At 30.1% G+C, this 19,834-nt stretch overlaps 1 protein-coding gene across 1 annotated transcript in view; it reads right to left on the bottom strand.

Annotated features, from left to right (window-relative positions):
• The window catches only part of LOC148280318 (uncharacterized), a 223,049-nt gene that overhangs the window by 186,420 nt on the left and 16,795 nt on the right, over window positions 1–19,834 (bottom strand). Inside the window, exon 2 of the mRNA XM_088228569.1 lies at window positions 7,974–8,140. Coding sequence (XP_088084695.1) covers window positions 7,974–8,140 — 167 coding nt within the window. The remainder of the gene's footprint in view (window positions 1–7,973; window positions 8,141–19,834) is intronic.

Here is a 19,834-nt window from a genome sequence, read left to right as displayed (position 1 = left end):
CCTCAAGCATGGTAGGCAAACACACCAGTCACTACAATACGAGACGGACTTGTTTCCACTCGATTTCCTTTATCAAGATTTTATCCCAAAAGTAGCCATCGAGTCGAAAACGCTTTTCCAGGGTTCTGAATCTATTATAGTTACAGGACTGTGTTCTTAATTTGCCTTGAAGGGAAAGCGGACAGTTTTTTTTTATTAAAAAATATTTCAATGTTATTATAAAAAAAATATTTATTAATACTTTTGCGTCATACATTTCCTGTGGCAAAATAAAATTTTGAGTGTTGTTTTGTAAGCAACAAAAAATATGTACTCGTATATGTATAGTTTTATAACATCATTTCTTATTTGTTTTCAAAAGCATATTTTCAACAAAACGAGAGCATCTTTGGTTAATGAGGCTGCGTTAAAGGCAGCATTAATTAAATCCCCTAAAAAAGCGGAATTAAATCCGAAAACAGTTATTCAGAAACGCACAAATGGTAACCATTTATTTATTCCAGGGTGGTGATAAAAAGCTCAGATACATTTATCCTTGTCCAATGTAGAGCCTGGTAGAAGTACGCCCATAACAAGGCCGAGCTTTAGAATTAACGAATACTTCGTCTCTCGCAAGAAGAAAACAAAATCAGCTTTTTTAATGCTGTGCTTGAATGGAAGAGGACATTCATGTGAGTAATGTACCACGTGATGTATGTTCTCCTGGTATATTCATACATCAAGTTTATTACTTCAGCACTTAAAAATGGTTCAAAAACATTTTTTTAAACGCAATCTCGTTATAAATGGTGCCATTAATTCAATATCATAAAGATGAAGAACGATAACTGGCACAGAAATGAGATACAATCTCAGAAGAATATTCTTAAAATGATTTATAAAGTAAACGGTAAAGTTTACATTTTCAGATGAATAGTCTCCTGGAATACGTTTTCGTATAAATTAGGTCACAAACAACTAAAATAATGCCGACTGCATACATTTTTTAAATATTTTGAGTTTATCCGAATATGTACACAACGACCAGATTTCACCCGCCAGGGAGGTATTAAGATTTGCATATTACAACATAGATGGAGAATATTTAAGAGAAGAAATTATGGATGTCCAGACATTATCAGGACATAGGCAGAGATGAATGTTACACAGCCACTATTACTAGCCAATGTCATAAGTCCTGTTAATGCTTGGACTTATATTTTGTTCTCTAAAATGTTCTCCATTTCTTTTGTTAAATGATAACACTGCTGTTTTTTTGTCAAATATGCAATGAATAAATTTAAAAATTATCTCGTGCACACAGTATCAATAAGTCAGTTATTAGCAGTGCACGCTGGTTAAATGATAAGCGTATATACGAGCATGATATTTAAATTATTTTTTGTTAACATGGCTTAGTTATTTTTTTATTCTTATAAGTTGTAAAAAGGAATTATTTAACAGTATGTCACTATGTTATTTTTCTTTCAAATGTCTTAACTTCAGAATATTCTGTATTTTGGATGATGTTACTTTTTTGCAAAATGTTACAGTACCGCGCTCAAATCATTTTTTTAACACAGCCTTTTAAAAGTTAATAACATTTAACTAAAAAATATAAAATCATCCTCCCATTGTGTTCGCTTTAAAAATTGAAAAAAAAAATTTAGTGATAACTTAAAAATTTACGATAATTATTAACACAAACATAATGTATCGTTATGGCTGAAGTTATAAAGTAATACAATAGTAAAGCTTTTTTTTAGCTCACACAAAACATAGTGATGTCGCGTAGCTAGTGACTGGCGTTGTCATCAACCATCATTCGGAAATCGGTAGATTTTAGTAGATTGGGGAACGTATTAAAATTTCCGTAATTTTTTTTATAACAAAATTGTATTATTTTAAATCAAACCAAATGCGGCCCCCTTGAACTAATGGCTGACGCTTGCCTGACACACGGGGTGTGACGGATTCGATCTCTAGTGAAATCACAATCATTTGCGTTAATTTTTACGTTTTCCATAATTTTAAGCCTTACGATAAAATATTAACTGCTTATCGCTGAAATAGGTTACTACATTTGAGAAGAAAATAGTTATAGGTTAACAAAAACGTTTTATTTTTTAAGTGATCTGCTGACACTGAATTTAATAAAATAGAAACCAAGAAATTATTGATAGAAATGACATAGTTTTAATTGTTTAACTATAGTTAATTAAATATTCAGGAATCACTTTATACCGATACTAACTAATCAATGTATATATAACATATAACCGAAGGATAAGTTGTATTCATAATACTAAACAAATGGCAGAAAATGTAGCTTTCTGAGCAAACAAAAAAATAAAGTATTGTTTTACTCATTTTTAAGTGGATTGCCTGTATCGAGGACGAATAAATAGTGGAAAATGTACGGAAAAAATGGAAATGTTTAAAAATCGGTAGAATTTCGATAAATTCGGTAGATCGGTAGATTTCTCTAAAAAATCGGTAGATCTACCGTAAAATTGGTAGGGTTAGCAACGCTGCTCGTGACTGTCAGTTTGAATATTGACATGTTATTTTTTAAAATTCGAATGAAATATATTGAATGTCATTTTTATTTGGCGCTGCCAGTTTATGTGAATAAACATATTTATTGATTTGTCCCAAAAAACGAACATTGCTAAAAATACATATGTGAAGTACATTATTATTTGTATACATACATATTGGAATTAATACGAATAATTATGACTTTTAATCAATAATTTAAACACAGCGATGGCCGTTTAAGAAGACTATGAAACAATTATTTAATAAAAAATACAAAAAATATTTTTTTCAAATGCACTAAAAATATTATTGATCACAAAAAAGGGAGATAAAAATAATAATGCACTATTTTTTCATTGATTGCCATTACAAGTGTATCATTACAAATAATCATTTTTATTCACAGTCACAGGTGGAGTAATTTCAAAATTTAAAAAAAATCATGGCGATGATGATACAATACATAATAAATATGTATTTAAAAAAAATTGACTGGGATAGTTTTTTTTGTAAATATATTTTTTTTAAACCCTGAACTTTTTAACAATGAAGACAACAATATAATCATTGTACATGGGTACTTTTATTTTATTTTTGTGTATTCGTAACGTTTTTATAGTTTTAGGAAAAACTTGTAGTTCTTACATAAAAATTTATCATCTGGGTTGTACCTTGTAAATAGGGTTGGGTTAATCCAACACAATTCCCCGATGTCGCAGTTTCACTAATCTCCTCAATTCTTCAAGCACTACCCACCCTTATTTTCCAAGCGTAGAAATTTTGTGGTAGAATAGAAGAGAAACTATTATTTTTTTGTCTGAGATTGTCGGGACTTTTTTACTGAATATCTAAAACAAGGGGTGTTGACTCGTTGTTGACAGATTCACGCAAATTTAGTAATGACCTGTCAAAAATTATTGCATGTACTTAAATAAAGGGAGCTATACAAAAAAGTGTTTAAGCGTTATGATTCAATTTGCTAATTTTTACTGACAATAACAAAAAGTACATTCAAGTATCACTATATTTAAGCTTACCTTTGCGTTTGAGGTTAGAATGTCGTTTTTGTAGGATATTGTTTGGAATACGTGCTACATCATATGAACGTAGTTATGCATAAAGCAGCCATCCACAAAAAAATTAATTTGAGATAATAGCACCTTGGTGAAAACAGTGAATTTTTTCAATCTACTCACCGGTTGGAATGTTTTTGACTTTAACAAATGATAAACAATGAGTACATTAGTTTTTTTTATATTACAAACAAGAACATTATTATGTTATTCACCAGTTTAAAAGATTTTTTAATTACCGTGAGATTTTTTTAGTGCTGTGAGTTTTTTTTGCAAATTGAGAAATGCCGTTTTTGCGATCGATGCCATTTTCAGATAGTGATTAATACAGGTTTTTGTATGAAAGCGGTCTAGCTGTATTTCAAAAAACATAAACTTGACCTTACTGTACCCGATAACATTAAAATCTATTTTTTCAAAATTGAGGAATGGCTGCTTTCTGCAAGCCACGTTCATTTATCGTAAAGGCATGATCGCTACAGGTTACACCTGAATAGATACATAAATAAAAATGGTTTACACATATTGCATGAAAATTTAACGACTTGCGAACTTTTCGATTCGTGATTTTGTTTTAACATCTATTTTTTAGAGTGACAAAATTACATATAAACAAATGCAACGAATCAGCAGATAAGAGTAAATACAAGATGATACTGGAAGAAATTGACAGGCGCCGTAACGCAATTGGTTAAACGGCCAACTGTGAAACTGGCATCGCGGATTCGATTCTCGCTAGTTCCTAAAAAAAAAATCAAATGTGTTTTCTCAATTGGTCTAAGTGTTGTGATCTATTATTAATTACTTTCTTAAATATCTTTTCTTTCCACCCTTATTATTCGTGTGAAACGGAAACTCTGGGTAGCCTGATTGTCCTTTGACTGAAATAATAATTATACTGATCTCTTTTAATTAATTATATTGACTGACTCGGTTCTCCGCTACAAACAGAAACTGAGTCTCATGTACAATGATAATATTTAGCCTTTCATATTTATCTTCTATTAATAATATTAAGCCTCTTTTAGAAAAAAAAAATGGACGCCAAACAAACACCAAATTTTACACAAATCACTTCATAAACCATACTCCTAATTCAAAACTATGGAGATAACAACACAAATAGAGTCACGTGTTATACATATTCTCGTCACATTTTGTTCTCCTGTTCAGAAATTGTTTTATATATTGTGTTGTGTACGTAATTGGTGATGTGTTAAGTTTATGTTTTTTTTTATAATAATATCACTGTTTTATATCAAAATAGCTTTTAGTGTACACCTTTAAACTTAAATAAATCAATTGATACCAATGATATGTTAATAATATTAATCTTAAAAATCTACTAACAACTATTCACATAATATTTTTTTCGGACATTGTTTTTTAAAATCTAAAAATAATTCATTTGATTACTATAATTTATATACCTACACTGTATAATATATGTAAATATTCATTTATTATTTACAAAAACCAATACAAGAACGAATATTTACTTATATTTATCAATAGTTCTCTAATTTAACGTAGTGACCTATTTTAGCAAACGCTATTAACACTCATTATATAAATCCTTTCGTGTTTCTTTTCTTTGAGACTACTTATATACCCAGATCTTTTCATTTTCCTTTCAAAGAGGTGAATATAATGAATAGTTGCCTCTTTTTGTGTACAGAACTATGAAGCCGGTGTTGAGGGTAATAATTATAATTTATCCTTAAAAGAAGATTGGGTTATGCGGTTTACGTGGAATGTTTAATTAACTTTAGCTAAGGGGTATAACGAACTTTTGCAATAGATTTCTCAGGCCTTTCTTGATATCAAAAGACTTCGATATAGCTGTGTTAATCGTAAGCTTGCGTGTTCAAAGATTTAAAACTAATATACTCCTAAAAACCGTATAATAAACTTTATCTGCATGGATAAATGTAATTTCATTTCAAATTAGTTTCTGCAGACTGAGTTTTTGTATTAGATTTAAGGATTATGCTTTTATTTGGAAATAACATTACGCATTTGTAAGTTTTATATGTGGATTAAATAAGGTATCTAAGTTAAGGTAGATACCTAAGATTAATAAATTAGATAAAATTTATAAATTCAGCTTAACTGTCAATACAAATCAATACGGCTATACATTTCAATTTTCAGATTATAATATTTATAATGAAAAATTATAATCATTGTTAACATGATCTGAACTCTAAGGTATACACAATTATATACATCAATGGTTTTGATGGAAAAATTTAACCATTTTGGCTAACCAGTATTACTTTTTTATTTATTTGACACTTTATATACATATACAATAAATATACATATAAGGGCGGGCATATTGCCTTAAGGCAACTTTTTCCTACCTACCCAAGCCGTTCAGTTTGAGAAAATTATAAATACATGGACATATTGAATCTTACAATTTTATACAAAAATTAAAAGCAAAGATTAACAAAAATAAATTTATATAAAAGAAAAAATAACACTTTACTATGAAGAGAGAAGAGGGGATGGGAAGGAAAGAAAAAGGATAAAGGAACAATTTAAATATTTAGATACTGACGTTTCTATCTTAACGTAAATGTACATCATGAAGGGGCGTCTCTAACATTAGTGGGTAGATTATTCCACAATCGAGCGGCTACTACTGTGAAAGAGGAGGCAAAAAAATTAGAGCGATGACAGGGTATTAAAAGGGTACTCTCGTTACTAGAACGAAGAGATAGTCCGTGTTGTGAAAGAGGTTGGATGAGCTCTCTCAGATAAACAGGCGAAGTGGGATTATTTAAAATATTGTGAAGAAGTGATATAATGTGAATGTTTCTTCTATGACTGATACTGAGCCAGTGTAGTTGCGTGCGATACTCGGTTATGTGGTCAAATTTGCGAAGATTAAAGATATAACGAATACAAATATTCTGCAATCGTTCTAACTTATCAAGCAATTCAGAGTTAGCATCTGGATAACATACATCCGCGTAGTCAAGGAGTGGAAGAAGTAACCTCTGGACTAATGTTTGCTTAACATTAATTGGCAAGAAATTCTGTAATCTTTTAAGTGAGTGCAAACTGCTATAAAGTTTACGACTAACTTCGTTAACCTGATCGTGCCACTCTAAATGCTTATGAATGATAAAACCTAAGTTTTTGACTGAAGTCATGAATGGAATTTCTGTACCATCTATTTTGAAAAGAGGAAGGGTGGAAAATTCACTTTTGAATACATTTGTTTACTACCAACAAGTACAATTTGTACAATTACTGTGTTTGTATGAATAATATGTCCTGGCCTATTATGCTGTCTTCTACATATTTGTTTATTTTCACACAGTTTTTATAAAGACTTTTATATTTTAGAGCTTAGGTGTAAAAAAAAATTGAGAGTTTCTGAGGTGGGAACCACACTCTAGCTAAAATGTTAAAATGTGACTTTAAAAAGATGTATCATGCCATTATGATTGTCATGGTAGTGTTTATAAAACAGTTTCATAATATTTTAAGATTTCTGCAAAATTCATGCATTTCTCATCAAATACTGTTGCGAAAGGATACTATATGGCATCGCAGTGCTCTCTCTGGCACACGTTGAACAACACTATTCGAAAATCTCACTATGTGTTAGCGCAGTGGTAGGCGGAGAGTAACAATGCACGTAAAATGTAAAGCATGAAATCGTGCGTGTTCGTAGATATTAAAATCTTCAATCTAATATGTAAAAAGGAAGTTAGGACCATAAATGTTGTATTCATCGATTTACCAGGGTCGCATTCGAGGATATTGCATTTACAAAAAAATGGAAAGATCTTGTTTTCCTTAGTATATATTTTTTTTTGTTTTTGAATGTTTACAAAGAGCAATTATTTTTTGTGGATCTCAATCAGATTATTTCTTTAAACTTTTTATTATTTTTACTCATTTATTTATTTTTACTGGGTTTTCGTTACTAACTAAATAATATTAAATTCAAAACAATTTTAAAAATCGTATTCGTACATAAGTACACCCTTCTGTTGATGAGAAGACCGGAGTTTGACGTTTGCAAAAAGAATGCAATATTTGGAAAAGTATTTTTTTTATGTTTTGGGATTCAACCATAAACAAATGCTTAGGTACCTACTTTGATTTAATATTTGAATATTAAAAATTTAAGTTTTGGAATTTAATCACAAATAAGTATCGAAGTACTTTTCCAAGGTAATAAATAGCAGGCAGTCCAACGTTTGAGCAGGACAACGTCTTTCGGCTCCACTAGTTATGTATAAGATTCACTTTACTAACTCAAATTATATGTTTTGCCTAATAGATAGAAATTTCACTTCTTTTAAGATATTTTTATGTTGATGGTATTCGAATATGAAAATAACGGGTTTTTCTTACCGTTCGGTTTCCCATATGTTTGACTCTGCAATGCAGCACTGTTGATTGGCCAACAATAGCTGTGACGTTGCGCGGTGAAACATCATCAAAGAAGGGTTTCTCTGGAAGAAGCGGAAATCTCTGGCGTGATTGAAGCTCTGAAGATAACCCTGTGAGGCTCGCAGGCCCTGAAAATACAAAAAAATACATGATCGTAAAGTTCTGAAAATCTAATGAGGTTTATTTATTCACACGCCCGTAGCGACATCTTTCCCTTTTCACAATTACAAAAAAAATGTAATATATATGAACAATAGTCCAACTCGTTAGCGTCCACGTCACGAACCCGGGCAATGGGATCACACTCGTGTGATCACAGCAGATAACAAGAAGATGAAAGGCGACTTTTTTCACAGGCGACCAAAACCAAAATCAACCAGCTAAGGGAAGGTAACCCAGACAGAAAATCCACCAGAAAAGGCAACAAGAAACCACTCTGGTCATCTTTTCCCAGGAATCACTACGGCAAGTACATCAATAAGCAGTCGTCCTGGCTGCGAAATGTAAAATTGGCGCAGGACAGATACATATGCTTTCGCTGTCGTGATCGCCAATGTCGAGGGGCCCGGTAAGGCACTAGAAGAATATATAGACAATTGTGAAGTAAAAACATCGTCGTTGTTAAGGTAAAAGTTACTAACCCAAAAAACATAATTTTGAGAAATCGCAATTCGAAAGTTTGAAGAAAACGGAAAAATTAGATTTTTATTTAAAAAGACAAATAAAATAAAATAAATAAGAGTAAGTGAAAGGAAGGAAATATTTAGGATTTTTTCTAATGTATTGGTTAATTTTTATCCAAAAAATATTAAGTAACATGTTTTTTTAAATGTTTTAATAAATAATTTTTCTATATATAATTCAGTTTTCAACATTTTGGATAACTTCACTTTAAAGTTTAGTTTACCGGTGTAAAAAAAAAAAAAAAAATGTTTTATTTGAATCCTACTATGCCTTATATTATAAACATAATATAATGTATGTATTATGTCTTAATATTGTATTATGTTAACTATGTAACTTTATTTTTAAATTTTAAAAATATTTTTTTTTTATATTAGAAAAAATGTTAATTATGTTTAATGTGTAACTTTTTCTTATTATATAGTATGTATAATGTAAAAGCCCCATGGGCGTCAAAGAAAAGAAAAATAAAAATATAAAATAATGTCACATAGTGAAAACAAATAATTAGGACTTACGTAATTTTTTTCTCACTAAGTTACCTTGGTGACGTTTAGTTGAACATCTAGAAGTCTTTAAAGAACATAATTTCACGCTTTGAATGGTATATTTAACTCAAAACTGGCATTTTTATTTTTAGTGGCCCTTTGTCTGAACGGCGAAAATATTAATATACCTATTGTTACGATTTTTTATTTTATTTCACTTAATGGCTGGAAAACAGAGTAAATTATTTTTACCTAACCCCGGTGTGGTTTTGATATCATATGAAAAAGGCTTGATTTGTATGTCTCTATTTTTTTTCAAAATTTTTTTCATAACATTATTTCATTAATTATATGATTATTTAAACAAATTTTGAAACAATTATTATAAAATAGTAAATTATACAATATATTTGTTTTTTAATATCGGTATTTAAAAATACGTCATCTTTTGTTAAATATAATATGACGTAACATCACCATCTCCAGAGAATTGAAATAAAAATCATTACAAAAGATCACTATTTACATCATGATTTGCCTATCTGCACTCAGCGGTGCATAAATTACTGCATTTTAAATAAAATGAGAGGGTGTCTTGATCATTGCTCATTAGTCTCACACTTCAGATTTAACCCAGAGGCTATGAAATATTAAAGGGCAAAATATTCAGCAGAGGTTAATTTATTTATAAGTTTATATAGTCGTTAATTATATTTATAACTTATCAGCATTAAAGTAGATATCACACAGTGTGCAAGAGCATTTAATGACAAGGTAATGACACGTAATAAGCTGAATAATATACCAAGACTTCTTTATTATATAGTCTAAGAACTTATCCGCCTAATAAAAGCTAATTTAATGACATGTCTCCAGATAAGTATGAGAAGATTCATTTTAATCTTCTCGATAAGAAAATGCTTAGCAACAATGTAACAAAAAAATGTGTTTTTCAGTGTTCTTAAGTTTTAAAACTTTAAAAAAAAAATGTAATTATATATTTAGAATTTATTTTATGATTGAAATTCTTTATTAATTACACGATACATTTTCCTATGTTAATGTTAAGCGGTGTCCTAAAAAAGCATAAACATAAAGTTTTCTCCTCGAAGTTTCCGAGTAAAATATATTTTATTCGGGAAAGCACTAAATTCACTAGTAAATGTACCAACATACACGGATCCTCTATTCTGTAAAATACACCAAAACCCTCCAAACCGAAAATAATGACCACAAACGGAATAAAGAGACCCGGAAGACTTGCATAAAGACCGGAACGAGAGAAAGAAAAAGAAGGAATGATGGACCGGAAATACGGAAGGAGGAGACCGGAAGTAGAGACGCAGTACGAATGTTATTCGCCGGACAGTGAATGCAATTTTATAAAATTACTAACCAACCGTGATATTGCAGAACGCCTCATTAAATATTTGAATGATTATATTTAAATTTCGTTGAAATCTGCAAAAGTGCAGCATATTTTTCAAGTATCATTTTTTATTTATTTTCAAAATACATCACTTTTCATCATAAGGTGTTTTGAAACCAATCAGAGACCTGCCTCTTTTTACTCTTAAATGAAAATTACCACCGCATTTTTAAATAAGTACAATACAAACATTTTTTTTTTTTTTTTGAATGATGCTACTGTTCTGAGTACCAGATTGAACAAGCACCCTGATCAAGTATTTTTGACTCTATAGCTACTCAAATCGGGTAGAGATTAGTCCACCTCGTAGTCTACTGATTATTTCGTTTGCCTGTATGCTTTAGGTCCAGGATTCGATTTCCGCAAAGTCAACGCCTAACATTGATTAAATTAGTGGTTTTTGGTTGTTATTAAAGTTCGCTTTGGATACGAAGGTGTGGAAATTTAAGGGAGAGACCAATATTTACAATTACGAGAGGGGTGGTAACGATGATGAGGAATTTCAACTGCAAATATTGAATAAAGCGTTTATATTTGAAGCACTTACTTAGTGGTTATTATTATTATTATAACATCACACGTACAGAAGAGTTATATATTTATTGGTTCTTTATATATTTACTTTAAGAAAATATTATAACAACATTTAAATAACTATATTGTAATATAAACGAAGAAATAACAAAACATAAAATAATTAAATATTTTTGAAAAAGTTAAAAAAGAAAAATAAAGACATTAAAAAATACATATATTTAAATATATATGTATATATTAGGAAAACTAATAAATAACACAAATACTATTTTAAAATTGGCAATTAACCGTCTAAAATCCAAAAACTAAAATCACACCAACTCTGAATGAACTTTTTTTCAAATGACAAAGTATGGCTTATTCTCTGCGATAAAGATGTGCTGTGGCCAATGCTTTACTCCACGAAGCTTAAAGTGCGGATAAAGGAAACACGATGATGATAATAGTCCGCAACCTGATATATTTTTTCAACTTTTTGTTGATAAATATTTTTGTTTTTATTTTACACGACTGACCGCCTTTAATTATATGAATATAAATGTTAATTTATTTATTTATTTTTATTTGGGGATAAAACAACAGTTTTTACATATATTGTATACAGAAAATAAGAATACATATGAACGAAAATTGTGAAAACTGTCACCAAAATTTTTCCACAGTGGTGTAAGATATTAATTAAGTACATTATCGGTATCAAAATAAAAGCAATAAACAATTGTTAGGCACTTCGAAGTTGCAAATAAAATAAAAATACATATATTTATATACATTTATATACATTTATAAAAACAAAGTTAATAGAAACAAGATAAATATAAATTTAAAGAATAAGAAAAGAAAAAAGTTAAATAAAAATAATGTAAAGGGTACAAAAATATGATAATGAACATACAAATACAAACATAATTATTGACATTGTAAAACTAAATGGGTGTATTGTCTTTAAATTTTTTTCTATATTTCATATAGGAGAGATGAAAACTGCGTGACCGGAGAGAAAAGTATTATAATAATGACATGCTCTAAAGAAAAATTAGTTTTTCCTTGAGTTAGTCCTAATAAATGTTTATATAGAGTTAGTATATATAGAGTTCGTCCTAATATACCTAGAACATTGGTACACGTGTAAATACAATTAAAAGAAAATAAATTACATTAAACGATATGTAAACCAAATACAATTGGAGAAAAAATATTCAATGTGCCTATACCGAGAGAAAACTTAATAAAATTAAATATTTAACTTGACAAGCTAATAAGGGCGTGTAATTTGAGTTTGTGTGTCCGGATGACCTCAGTGGAATTCAAAATTCAAGTCATATGGAATTTGTCTGAGAGACAAAGGATACGTTGTGTTATTTCCAGTAATTTTTAGGAATCCCTTTAAGTCCCAGGGGCTGTTTGTCCATCATGTTCCACTTCTGAACCGATGCCAGATTAGGACCTAGATCAAGGATTTAAATATTTGGCAGGATTTTAATTTATGCAAAAAGTATTTATTTCGTTTATATTACGTTTAACATTTTTTTCAATGCAGAAAATAAAAATACATCAAATGAATAATGATATTACAATGAAATATATCTAATGTGTATGTTCAAAGTACATACAATAGACACTATTTATAAAATAAATTATACGATACAAATTGATAAAGAAGAAAAAATAAAAGAATTTGAGATGAATAAGTCGCTCGAATATCAAAACAATATAAAAATCCCTAAATTCCACACAAGTCATGGTTAAAATAGCTTTGTCTTCAAAGGTGTTGAAATTACAAAAATTTCCCCAACGAACTAAAAACTATTTGAACTAATATATCAATAAATCAATTCAAAGTAAATCTAAAGTTTTATTTGAATAAACTGTACTACTACTACTACTACTACCATCACGCCATTTCCCCGTAGGGGTAGGCAGAGAGAATGGACCGCCACACATGTCTATCCTGGCATACACTCCTAGCCTCTTCCACATTCATACATCTTGTCATACATGCCCTTCGGTTCTGTCTGCTTTTGACATGACCAGACTTAAGATTTTGGTTTATCTGATCATGCCACGTCTTCCTTGGTCGTCCTCGTCTAACGTTGCCGTTCATTTTTGCCATATATACTTGTTTTACCATTCTCTCGTCGTCCATTCGTTCTACGTGACCAAACCATCTCAGAGACCCTTTCTTAATCTTATCAATTATACTTGTCTCAGATTTACACTCTCGCCTGATTTCATCATTCGTAACCCTGTCATACATTGATTTCCCACACATTCGTCTAAGAGATCGCATTTCAACCGCGTTCACTCGGCTTTCATCCTTCCTCTGCCAGTTCCATGTTTCACTTCCATACATAAGTGTTGGGACTAAAACTCCGTTGTGCACTGCCAGTTTAGCTTCGATTGACATATTTTTATTAGAAATTACTGTGCTTAGTGCTCCGTTCATTTTGTTGCCCGCATTCACTCTTCTTTCAACATCTTTTTCTACTCTTCCATCTCTTGAAAACATGCTTCCCAGGTACACAAATTCTTCTACTTGCTCGAGACATTCGTTGTTTACATTTATTATGCAGTCAGTAACCTCACTATCCCTTTCAAATACCATCACTTTTGACTTACTTTCGTTCATCGCCAATTCGCTCTCCAGGCATACATCATACATTCTAGAGACTATTTGCTGCAAATCAGCCTTGCTGATTGCTAACAGAACTGCATCGTCAGCATACAACAAGCAGCTTACTGAAAAATTATCCATTTTTGCTCCAATACCCATACATTCTATCTCTTTCATACAGTTGTCCATGTATAGATTAAACAACCATGGTGACATTACACATCCCTGTTTCACGCCTTTTGAGATCGCAAACCAAGATGTAAATCCCCCATTAACTCTTATACACGCTGAACTCTCCTCATAGAGAGACGATACTGCACGTATAAGTTTATTGTTTACTCCATACTTTTGCATTTAATTTAAATTAGTATAAACGTATTATTGTTTTTTGTTTTTCTGTTTATAAAAAAATTTAATAAATACATAACCATAAAGGTGTAAGTCACTCTCCAAGCACAAGAGTTAGTCTCTTTTTTCGGAGAGTTACAGTTATAACATTTACTAGATGTATAAACGTAAATAGGTGTTATGCGGGGGTTGTATAAATAATGTGTACTTATAAATAAGTATGTTATAATAAAAACATTAAAAAAGGTACTAAAGATGGTTTATAAATAAAATATGTACTTTTACATAAGTACATATCTATGGGTCAAGAACAATCATACACCTAAGTTAATGCTTTACTTTTTAGGAGACAATTTTTTGTGTCTCAAACATTGCGGGAATCAAATTTAACATTGCAAGAATGTCGTTTATTTTTTCCATACTTATAGAAATCGGATTATGGCTTATTATCAGAAATACGTAATAAGGTGACAATTCTTCAATGTGACGTCGTTTAAGACATTAAGTTAGAAAATGTTATTCTTACAGAAAATTTCTTGGTAGCCGATAACTTATATATTTATTTGTGTAATAAATTACGTTAAAAAAATTATCCTTTATAACGTTATTTGACTTTTGTGTTTTAAAACACGTGTAAGAAGATAAGCAAATAAATACAAAAATTAAAAGTTCACTCATATGATCGTTTCCCCGCACATAGACATATTGTAATCAAAATAAAAAGATAAGAAAATGGTGATTAAATAAAATTTGTAGTTTTACATACATAATAATAAAAATATAAGGTCACTTGGATGGTTTGTTTATGAAAAATGATTGGAGCGTGAAAGACTAGTAAAAATATAAACTACAAGAATCATAAAGTTGGACAAAGGCTGCTGAGAACATCTTCTTAATAATATTTTTTTTATGTGCATAAGTATTTCTCCGCACGATATTTTCCAGTAAGGATTTTTTTTATTTATCTTGAAAAATATTTTTTCCATTTTTCGTTAAGATATTAGGTATAAAATTCAACAGAATTTCTGTTTTTTTAGTTAAAATAATTTCAAATAATTACTTTCGAATGAAATGAACAATTACTAAATGTTCAATCCAAGCAAGTAAGCTTAAAAATAAAAATATTGCGATATAAAACCTAACTTTTCCCCATCACCTGATATTTCCTCGTACTATTCTTTCCCTTAGGGTGTTCTTCAAAGGCTTTAACGCTAGTGATGTTACTGTACATAATGCGGGTAAATACATTATAACATAACTACCTATTCACCTCCTTACACATAACGCTCGCTAAGCTGCTTTGTCTTCAAAAATATAGCTGGGATTCAGTCGTGTTATGATCATCTAGGAAAAAGGACACTCACAAAATAGAAAGCTTTTAATACAAACAAATTAAAAATTTATTACTATCGTGCTTTCAAACATCATTTGGTTACATTTAAAAATGTTTTAATGTATTTGATTAGTAATAGTTATAAAATAAGCTTTATCTCAATGGTTATATAACCATATAAAATAACCAGTGCTGATTAATTATCATAGACCAAACTCTAAGGTGAGGAAAGTTCATTCTAATTTCAAATGCAGAAAATAACCCGAAGGTGAAGACAATAGAATATACTTTCCTCACCTTAAGGTTTGTCTCTGCATACGGGTATTAGGATCATAATATTATGGTTTAAATAACACTACATAATATGCTCGCGCCACCTTCCAAAACACCTACTTGTATCGATTAACAGGTCGCTTCTTTAGGAGGTTTAATGTTCAGGGCCTCGATTAAGATGGAAAGATAAAATTTATCTTCAATTTTATCTACAAAGTAAAATTAAGTTTTCCGTATGAAAAATAGAATATGTTTAAATTATTTTTTTCCAAATATGTTCAATTACCGATTACCGAAAAATATATTTTGAATTTTCATACAAATGTGAACAATTTCGTACGAAAATATTGATATTAATTTATACTGTCTCAGTATATACCGATGAAGACAGCCGTTCATAATCGCGGCCCTGATTACAAACTTTCATATTGATGTATCTCTAAACTTCAATACAAAATGACAAAACTCACTTTATGCTGGGGTCTTACACTTTCTTCCCATTTTTTAATGAAAAACAAATATTTATGTTTTTGTATTATGATTTACTAGAATATTCCAATTTATGGGCTATGTCCTACCAGTTGTAAATAACAAACTATTAGAAAACTGGGATTAAGTTGAGGTAGAGAAAGGTTCAAACTTCGGACCTCTGATCCATGCGTCTACAATATTAGTCACGGTACCACAGCTTTGATCAAATATTCTTACGATCAGGTTCGCTGAGATCATGTTTTGAACTGGGTACGTCATTTGAATAGTCACACGCGACGAGTGACGACATGATTGATTTCCATGCATTGCAATGATATAAATAAATAATAAGCAATTACGTGGTTCAAGGATCCACAATTACAAATTGCGATCACTCAAATATATTATAAGCAATTGCGTAGCAATACAGATTCACATAAACACTTACTGAGATGGTTAGTTACTCATTGCCGTCTGAAAAAAAATATTGTCACGCACAGTGAAATCCTAACATTTTGATCAGAGTTCACGAGGGTTCTTTTGAATTATAATATAGCAACCTTTCTAGTAAAATATGGCACAACCAGCATAGGCCGCTTACCGTTGATGATGCTAGTGGGGAGAATAATTGGATTTCGAGCGAGGTGGATCTTTTCCATGCTGGGATTACCAGTTTTAGACTCTCTAACTCTAACTCTCTAACTACGTATGATAATGTGTATGTGGTGGCCTCCATGGTGTAGTGGTCAAGACGCTCGACTTACACACGGAAGGTTCCGGGTTCGATTCCCGGTGAGAACACAAAAATTTAATTGTGTTTTTCCTCAAGCCTGGGTGTTCTGCGATGTAATAAATCACTGTAATTGGGCCTTTTGGTCTGTTGTGTAAAAAAAATTAAATAAAAAAAATTACAAAAAAGTATGAGTAACTTATTCGTCTTTGTTTACTATGGACTATATTTTGGAACTGAATAATTTATTGTGCTTTTTTCAAACATGTTTTTGTAATTATAACCCAAGAATATTATATATGTAGTACCTAACTGCAAGTTGTGCTGTGTTGTACAAGTATTGTAATTTGATAAGAAAGCTTAGACAAATACGTAATAATTTCATGAAGACATTGACAATCTTGCGTGTTGAAAATTGCATAAATTATTGCGAAAAAGAAATCCTACTAAAATCGATGTTTCATGTCGATCTTGTCTTGCCAAAAATCAAATCCTCATGCGTTGTAGTTAAACTCGGTATCCATTACATCATCAAACGGTCTACCAAAAATGTTTTAAGTACAAAATAATAATTTAAAAAATGAAGAGAAAATGAGAAAAAAAAAGTGATACGCACACACTGGGTGATTCTGAATTTGTCACGTTAACATGGTACATTGTAACCAATCAAATGAATAAAGCGCATTTATACGATGATAACACACGGTTTCAAGTAAAAAAGATAAGCAATTCAGTCACAAGACATAGTAGGATAACAGAAAAGAATAGGAGGTCCATGAAACATGTTCAAAGGCTTGACAAATTGAAATGGGTTTGTCCGTGGTCTTCTCTTTTATTCGTTTCCATACATTTTCCCCTGGTATTCAGCAGCACTATTGTAGAAGCAAAACAGTTTATTTTTTAAAATGGCACTCACTCGTAAATAAGCTTTTTCTCAAATCCATTGAAAATATTTTAGAATTTAAACTTTGGAAATAATATTGTACCTCTTCAATTTTATGATATCCGAACATCACTTGGATTTTTCCTCACCAAGATTGCAATCATTTTGTATTTTAGCGTTGTAAGTCAAAATTATTACAGTAAATACGGAACGGACATACGATATTTTGTTACAAAGTAGCACTTAGGACTTGATTGTTTACTTTTATGACGGTTTTGTGTGTATTACTTAAATTTACTAGCCCTTAAATGTATATAAAATCGTGTTGTTTGAGAATGATGGATTTTTTTCGTACTTACAGGAATACAACTTTTTTTTTCTTTTATTGAACACTATGATAGTTAGACATCAATTTGCTTAAGCTCTTACATAAGTAAACATGATTTCAGATTATTTTACGTCTAAAATAGTTTCAGATACTTATTGAGTTCTATTGAAGATAATTTTCAAACAAAGTATTAATAACAATATTTTGAATTTGTCCAAATTTTTGTAGACAAAGACCGGATTCAACATTTTGGCATCTACAGGGCTTATGACTTGTCAATGGCTGGTTTAAGTGGCCACTTTACACACTGTGTAACATTCAATGACAGCTCATTAGTCCTGTAAATGAGTAGACTTCTTTATTTCCTTCTCAAAAATGTTTTTCCTCTCTGTTGAAATAAATTGAAATAAATTTTTATTTGATGCAAGAAGCTCTTGACTATTACATCACGAGGGCAGTCAATAATGAATGAATATAGTTTTCAAAAATGTGGATTGACATTTGAACTCAACATTGAAAATAAAAATAATAGCCAAATATAAAAGACTCAAAATGTAAAATAAATTTTCAAATAAAAATAACTGCACATATAAATAGTGTGGTGAGAGATTTTTCTGAAAAATATATGTAAATCAATAAACGTAGTACTTTATATAATTGGTACACATATAATTTCTGTTTTTATGTATTTCGTTGCTTTATATTTGTTTTATTATATATTATTTATGTTGAGGTAACATTTATTCTTGGCACATATATTTACTTTATATTTGTATAATAATGATTTTTAATTTCTTACATTTAATTAGCTAGGCATTTATAATTAAGAAGTTTATGTTCTTCTTTTTTTGTGTTAATGTTTTATTAGTATAGGAATACTTATGCTCTAAAGATAAAAAAATCTCCAGAAAGTGGATTGACGTAGGGCCGACAAGCTTATAAATAATTTCTTACATATTACATTATACTATGCTGAAGAAAATTTATCAAAATCCAGACAAAGAAAACAATTCCCATAAACAATAAAATATTAAATTAAAAAGAACATATATTTCTGTAATACCAACATAACGATGAAACATAATTTATTTTCATTTACACTTTAATATTAAAGTTGAACGCACAAAAAAAACATTGATGAAAAAAACTACACGCCGTTATGCTTATCCAATTAAATGTATTAAGGTCCAAGACGCAAACTGGTGGGCCACTAATGCAAGGTTTTTTATTTAATTACACAGTCTCACATTCTACATTATATATATTTTTAGAAGCATATTTAACCGATATATCAAACTATGCATCACATTTAAATGAGTTAAAACACAATTTCGACGAATCAAAAAACATAACAATTTTACATGTAGACAAGGAGAAAACATATACGCATACATTTATGCACATACATACGCGTACATATATATATAAATAATAATAAAATACATAAATCCAATAAGTAAAACCATAAAAAAATAGTAACCAAAAATGTTGTTCTTGTGACGCCTCCATCGCAATTTTGATATTTTTTTAAAAACAGTATTCTCTTTCGTCAGTATACTATTCTTTACAGAGGATTCATTGAATCTCATATAAACATCAATAAAATTATACAATATAATTCAACAATTATTAAATCAAACCTTACAAATGAATAAATTCAAATGATTAAATTTTCTGATCCATTTATTTAATGAATTTCCACAT

This window comes from Micrasema longulum, unplaced genomic scaffold, assembly GCF_059751315.1.
Source record: "Micrasema longulum isolate JH-2025_06_02 unplaced genomic scaffold, ASM5975131v1 h1tg000595l, whole genome shotgun sequence".
Taxonomy (NCBI): Eukaryota; Metazoa; Arthropoda; class Insecta; order Trichoptera; family Brachycentridae; genus Micrasema; species Micrasema longulum.
The sequence above is the reverse complement of the archived record's forward strand: the minus strand, read 5'-3'. Positions and strand labels throughout refer to the sequence as shown.